Source organism: Malus domestica, chromosome 11, assembly GCF_042453785.1.
Source record: "Malus domestica chromosome 11, GDT2T_hap1".
Lineage (NCBI taxonomy): Eukaryota > Viridiplantae > Streptophyta > Magnoliopsida > Rosales > Rosaceae > Malus > Malus domestica.
This window is the reverse complement of record NC_091671.1, coordinates 5892533-5899062: the sequence shown is the minus strand read 5'-3', so window position 1 is coordinate 5899062 and position 6530 is coordinate 5892533. Positions and strand designations below refer to the sequence as shown.

The window sequence follows — 6530 nt, the reverse complement described above, 5'->3', positions numbered from 1 at the left end:
TGGCAGAGCATCAGAGTCTCAGTCTCTAGTTCTGAGTCTGTTACTTGGTGCCAAAGCAATACGAGGAGAGAGAGAGAGAGAGAGAGAGAAGAGAGAGAGAGTGATAAGCCCAATAGAGCGAGAGAGAAGGGAGAGTCCAATTTCCACTGAAATTTTTATTTTCGATTTTCCAAATTTCGAAAACCCAAAAAGCATTCTCTCACTCACTCTCTCAACCCTCTGCTTTCTCTCTGGCTCTTCAATGGCGGTCATGGAGCTCGAAGAGCCCAAAAAACGAAAACGCAGGACTCACAATCGACGAAAGCTTCTCGTTGGTGCCCAAGTTGAGGTAATGCCGCCTTCTTCCAGCTTTTTTGTTTCTGGGTTTTTGAGAAATTCGGGTTTTTGGGCTGTGATCCTCGTCTATTTTGGGGATTTTTTATTTTTTGGTTTTTTTTTTATGGGTCAATTCGAATTTTTTGATAGTTTATGAAGTCAATTAAGCTGATTGTTGAATGTTTTGGACTCGAAGAGGCATGCATGGTAGCCGATTGCACTGGTTTTTGGTAAAATGTTTTTTCTTTCTTTAATTTGCTGCAACATTCACTACTTTGCTGGCGGCCGTCGTAAGCACCCCAGGCGCCGCCGCTGGTTTTCTGTTAAATGGGTTTTTTTCTTTATTTGAGTTATTTTTGTTTTTGTGGGGAAGAAGATTGGTAGATGATGTGGTCCAATCTGGGAACCAATGCATTTTCTTAAACGGCTGAGATTGAAAGACTGATTTGGCCTGGTAGAGCATCCAAGTAAAAATTTGGGTGTGTTTTTTGTTTTTTTCTATATTTGGTTTTAATTTTAATTTTTTGCTGGTCTCTTTTGGGAAATTTTGTTTTGCCTCTCTGTTGATTTGTTTTTTTTTTCTGCGTTTTTGTAATTAATTTCTGGGTTCAATGTCAAAGCCTTTTTCTTTTTTTGTATTACCTTTTGGATTCATGTCAAATTCTCCAAACTGATTGTGGCTGCCTTGCCTTTAATGTTACTCTCATTATTATTGAGCATCTATGGTTTCTTTCGGTTCGTTTCGCCATTTATGCAATGTTTGATCTTGGGTTCTCAGTAAGGTAATGGAGGTTGACCTCGTTCTATAGTTTGCTTTAATGTTTTTCTATTGGGGGTATTCAGTGTAGATGTGGGAAATTGTTCATTAGGAATTTCATGTTTTGTTTTTTAAACTAAAAATATGAACTTTTGCAGGTGAGGAGTGTAGAAGCTGGGTTTCAGGGGTCATGGCACCCCGGGATTGTCATTGCATGCAATAATCAAGGTCATCGTCAAGTTCAATACGAACATCTTCTATGTGACGATGAGTCTGGTAATCTGGTTGATGTTGTGTCTGTTTCACCCATTTTGGATGGCATTGGTTCATTCACTGGGAACGGGAGTAACTATCGCGGGTGTATAAGGCCAACGCCACCTCACATTCAGCCAGGGGAATGGGACCTTCCCTATGGACTCTGTGTGGATGTGTTTCATGAGGACGGTTGGTGGGAAGGTGTCATCTTCGATCATGAAGATGGTTCGGAGGAGAGAAGGATCTTCTTCCCGGATTTGGGTGATGAATTAAATGCTCGGATTGACACTATCCGAATTACTCATGACTGGGATGAGGTTACTGAGAATTGGAAGCGACGCGGTACTTGGGTGTTACTTGAGTTGCTTGAGAAATATGATAACGAGAGGTACATTGCTGTTTCTGTGAAGCAAATTTGGTATGATGTGCGAGAAAAAAAGGGATTTGAGAATGTCAAGGAGTGGACTTCTCCAATGAGACATCTGTGGGAAGAGTTGGTGTTGGAGGTCATTGATGATAACATAAGCATCACAGTTGATGAACTATTAGGTGTTTTAGACAAGTCAGGATGCTTGTCACTAGAAACCCAGGTAGAATTGGAGTCAGCTCATTTGTCCTCTGATGCTAATATGAATTGTAAAGAAAATATGGTTGACTCTTCAGCTATTGTACCTGTCCACAACCCGCTGTATAGAGATCCATTAGTTGGTCATGAAGATACTTTCAAGAATGTAATGAACTGTGTACTGAACTGCAATGCTGAGTTTATTGATGAACAAGATGTAGATGGGGGTTTGTCTATTAATCCAGACTCTGCCTGCGCGCAGCAGGTTCACGAGAAATCTTATATGGCTAAATTGATCTCTGCGGCAGGGGATGACATACCAGATATGAATAGTTTGGAGTGCTCAAATATATTTTTCCAAAATAAAGAAGTGTCTGTTCTACCTCAGGTTTTGTCAGCATTTCCTTCTAATCTTGATGGGAATTCTTGTGTCAATTCTGGTATCAGAAATGGTGGAATTCGTAGTTTTAATTCCAGAAGCAAAAGTACCCTTAATTGGCTACCTTTCGACCCTCAAGCTATATATTGCCCTGACTCTGTTGACGAATATTTGAATAAGCGTTCTAATTTCAAAGTGACAGCTGTTAGGCAGCATCTTCAATATTTGGGGTGGAAAATGGAATTTGCAATCGATAAGGGCTGCTACAGATACCGGTACTTGTGTCCTGACGGAGGAGAATACGAGTACTCTCTTTTTCAAGTGTGTAAGAAGTTGAAGAAACCCAAGAGAGATACACCTTCAATCTCTGAAGATGCAACCCAGGGTTTGCATTGTTCAGAAGAACAGACTCTTCTCATTGAACAACCACAAGAGAGTCATCATCCTAGTTATTGTCCTCAGATGTCAGGGTCTTCTTACCACGAAGAATTTATTTACAAACCTGAATATTGCCACGAAGCAGTTGTGGAATATTATAACCATGCAATGGCCAAGGGACCGAAGAAGAAAGTACGAAAAATGGTATCAAAAGCAAAGAAGCACCTCTCAGCTGTTGGGTGGGTGTTCTTGTACGCAAGTAGAAAGTCAAAGAACTTGTGCTACAAATCACCCAAGGGAGTGGTGCATTTTACACTTTATAGTGCATGCAAAAGCTGTATGGATGGAGATTTTGTAGAGAGACCTGCTGAATGCATGTATGTCATTGAGGAAGACGAGGGCCAGTCCACTAGAAACAGAATATGCTCTACAGCAAGTAATTTGGTTAATCATGAAGGCTTGGTACCATCGAAAACACTGTCCAAAAATTGGTCTAGAGATGCTGTTAGCATGTCACAGGCAAGTAATCTTGTGGAGATTGGTAATGTGAAAGTTCATGGTAGTAGAAAATGCCCAAAAAAGAGAAAATATGGACCAACAGAGTTAATAGGTGATGAAAAACTAAGATGTCTAAAGGATCAATGTGCCAACCCTCCAAAGTTGAAAAGGAGAAAGGGATCTGGAGCTTTGGATGGGTTAAGAGATGAACTGGGTGGTAGTCAGCCAACTCGTGTGCTCAGGTCAAGCAAACGGGTGCAGGAAGCAACCTCCTCACACAAGAATCCTCGCAATGTCTTATCTTGGTTGATAGACAATAACATGGTTTCTCCAAGGGAAAAAGTAAATTATCGGAGCACAAAGGATAGTCATCCAATGAAACAAGGGAAGATAACTCGTGAGGGGATCAGGTGCAGCTGTTGCACAGATGTGTATACTCTTAGTTCCTTCGGGCATCACGCTGGCTGTAGTAACCACAGACCTTATGCCAATATTTTCTTGGAAGATGGTAGGTCTCTCTTAGATTGCCAGGTGCAAATTATGCATGAAAGAAGGGAGAGGAACTTCCGGAAACAACCACATGATAGGATGAAGGGCAATTGGCGCCGAGGTGAGAACGATTACATTTGCACTGTGTGTCACTTTGGTGGTGACCTAATTTTATGTGATCAATGTCCATCATCATTTCACAAGAAATGCCTTGGCTTGAAGGTAGATTGCTTTCCTCGAGTATTTTTAATACTTTGTGTATTGTTTCGTTTCCTCTTTTTTATCCTTTCGACGAAAATGATGGAGATTCTTGACTTCTTTTTTTGGTCTTAAATGTTTTTGCTTCTGCAGGCTGTTCCAGACGGTGACTGGTTCTGTTCATCTTGTCGTTGTGGAATTTGTGGCCAAATGAACTTTAAAGAAGAGAAAGAGTCTATTGTGGACGATAATTGTGTTCTCACCTGTGGTCAATGCGAGCATAAATGTAGGGTGATTGTTATCTGTTTCATCTGTTATAGAAAATGCATGCCTGTGAACTTCGTGTACGTCGTCACATCTTCAAAAAGTTTGTAATTTTAGTGTTCCCCTATTTGATGTAGATCACAAAGGGTGCCTGAGAAAAAGAGGTGCAGAAGAAAACGAAAGTGATCCACAAGGAAACTGGTATTGCAGCAAAAGCTGTAAAAAGGTATCTCCAACATGCCATCAATTTTTTTCAGTCCTCTTTTTGAACTTAGTTGCTTGTTTCCTAGCCTGATTTGCAAAATGAAAAATTCAGAAGTATCGCTTTTATCCTTTCTAGATTCAATCAAAATTATTCTAAATAAGCTGAGTCTCATGTTTTTTTCTGTCAGATGTTTTAGGTGAGTTACGGATCTTATTTATTTTAACATTCCATCCACGAGCTACTTGCTCTCTCCATGTGATGTTGATTTGACTGTTTCAAATTTTCAGATATCTTTCAACCTCAACGAGCGTTTAGGAAAACAAATTCCAGTGGGTGATGACAATCTATCTTGGTCACTGTTGAAGTTCAATAAGTGTGATACCCATGCTACCGATGAACATGATACTGATGATGCCTTGACGGAGTGTTATAGCAAGCTTAATGTTGCTCTTGATGTGATGCATGAGTGTTTTGTGCCTGTTAAGGAACCTCTTACCAGGAGAGATCTTGTAGAAGATGTCATCTTCAGTAGAGGGTGGGAAATTCTTACCGTCAATGTCACAATTTCTTTTGCTTTCATGACTTGCCAACATACTGCTAATAATTGAGCTTAGCACGTGAGGCATATGTTCACTTTCTAAGGCCAGTTTCTGGAATATTCCAGGTCAGATCTTAATCGCCTGAACTTCCGAGGGTTCTATACTGTGCTTTTGGAGAGAAATGATGAATTAATCACCGCGGCTACTGTAAGGTGAGCTTTAATTAGCTGCTAGTTGAACATTTGTGAGCTTTGTGGGACAAGAAATTTGTTTCTAAACTGGTAGTTTCTTGATCAAAGGATTTTTGGAGACAAAGTGGCAGAATTACCTCTTGTTGCTACCAGATTTCAATATCGTCGGCTTGGAATGTGTCGTATATTAATGGATGAACTTGAAAAGGTAACGTGTCGAATGGTCCTGCGGGTTTCATTTTTATTGTGTTCCTTCTTGGAAAGTCATTTTCTAGTTTCTCATTATTGCCTCCAAATTCTTTATTCTGCCAGATGCTTATGGAATTAGGTGTGGAGAGATTGGTTTTGCCCGCCGTACCAAGTGTGCTAAACACGTGGACGACATCATTTGGGTTCTCAAAGATGACACCTTCCGAGAGGCTAAAGTTTCTGGATTATACTTTCCTTGATTTTCAGGGTACCATTATGTGTCAGAAACTGTTAATGAAGAATGCTCCAGCTGAAGCAAGGCCATTAAAAAGTATCTTTTATATTCAATTTTTTTCTTCTCTTTTTTCCCCAACAAATTGAAATCCATAATTACCAGACTAATTCTTCTATGGTGTTTCGCAGGAACCGTGCTTGATCTTTACGGTGATATCTGTGGAAGTTGTGATAATACTGACGTTGATATGTCCATTACCGTCTCTGAAGTGTATCAACCAGAACCAATTGAGGATGGCAGAATTGCGTGCCAAGGAGTAGAGTATGTCTCACCTTTCTACTTTACACTTCGAATATTGAAATGAAAAATAGAACACGCGCGGCATTAATGTTCTATCGTTCTTCAAGACTAAAAATCATGACCTAGTATCAGATTGTGGTTGAAGCTGTTTGTATGCATCATACGATCATTAAATAATATTGGCCAATTACAGAAAGTATATTGGAAAATCACACTATAGCACTCCAACCGTTAATTTTAGTTTACTTGATCTTCAAATTACTTGAATAAAAGAGTAAACTATTGACTATATTTTTCATCAGAAACGCTGCAGGTAATAAAAGTAGACCATGCGCGGGTGAGAGCAATCCAGAATTTTCCTCCTTCGAGGATGCTGACTGCAACAAAGTATCTCGCAAGTACTACAAGCAGTACAAGCGGAGGAGGATATCAACCAAAAGAATCCAAGTTATGCTACATGACCTCACGCTACATGATCAAAATAAATGTGGTCAGCTGTGCAGTGTCTAGTATTTAACCGGCCGCAGTTGCATAGAGTTAGTATGAGCCCTGAATTTTTGTTCCTGGACATACAAGGGGAGAGCTTCGGTGTCGGTGTTCATATGTTGGCAGTCCTGTCAACTGACAACTTAGAAGTTAGAAGGGGAAGGTATAACTTGGATAGATACAGGGCTCTTTTTGTCTACTGAACGTTGGATTAGAGATGTATTTATCATCTGTATGCATGCAGCTTGATCATGTTTATAAAATAAGTTCAAGGCTTGCCAAACTAA

At 40.0% G+C, this 6530-nt stretch overlaps 1 protein-coding gene across 1 annotated transcript; it reads left to right on the top strand.

Annotated features, from left to right (window-relative positions):
• Positions 1-6530, top strand: LOC103429947 (uncharacterized). The gene is made up of 10 exons (XM_029088226.2): positions 1-328; positions 1231-3858; positions 3988-4120; positions 4236-4324; positions 4591-4838; positions 4968-5054; positions 5142-5241; positions 5346-5553; positions 5646-5778; positions 6060-6530. The coding sequence occupies exons 1-10, from the start codon at positions 242-244 to the stop codon at positions 6265-6267; spliced, it is 3921 nt and encodes a 1306-aa protein (XP_028944059.1). The 5' UTR covers positions 1-241; the 3' UTR covers positions 6268-6530.

Bases quoted from the DNA above. Each gene is read 5' to 3' on its own strand.
- LOC103429947 (XM_029088226.2), top strand. From the start codon at position 242: ATGGCGGTCATGGAGCTCGAAGAGCCCAAAAAACGAAAACGCAGGACT. The intron at 4,121-4,235 runs GTAGGGTGATTG...TATTTGATGTAG, and splicing joins TGGTCAATGCGAGCATAAAT to ATCACAAAGGGTGCCTGAGA. The intron at 4,325-4,590 runs GTATCTCCAACA...TCAAATTTTCAG, and splicing joins GCAGCAAAAGCTGTAAAAAG to ATATCTTTCAACCTCAACGA.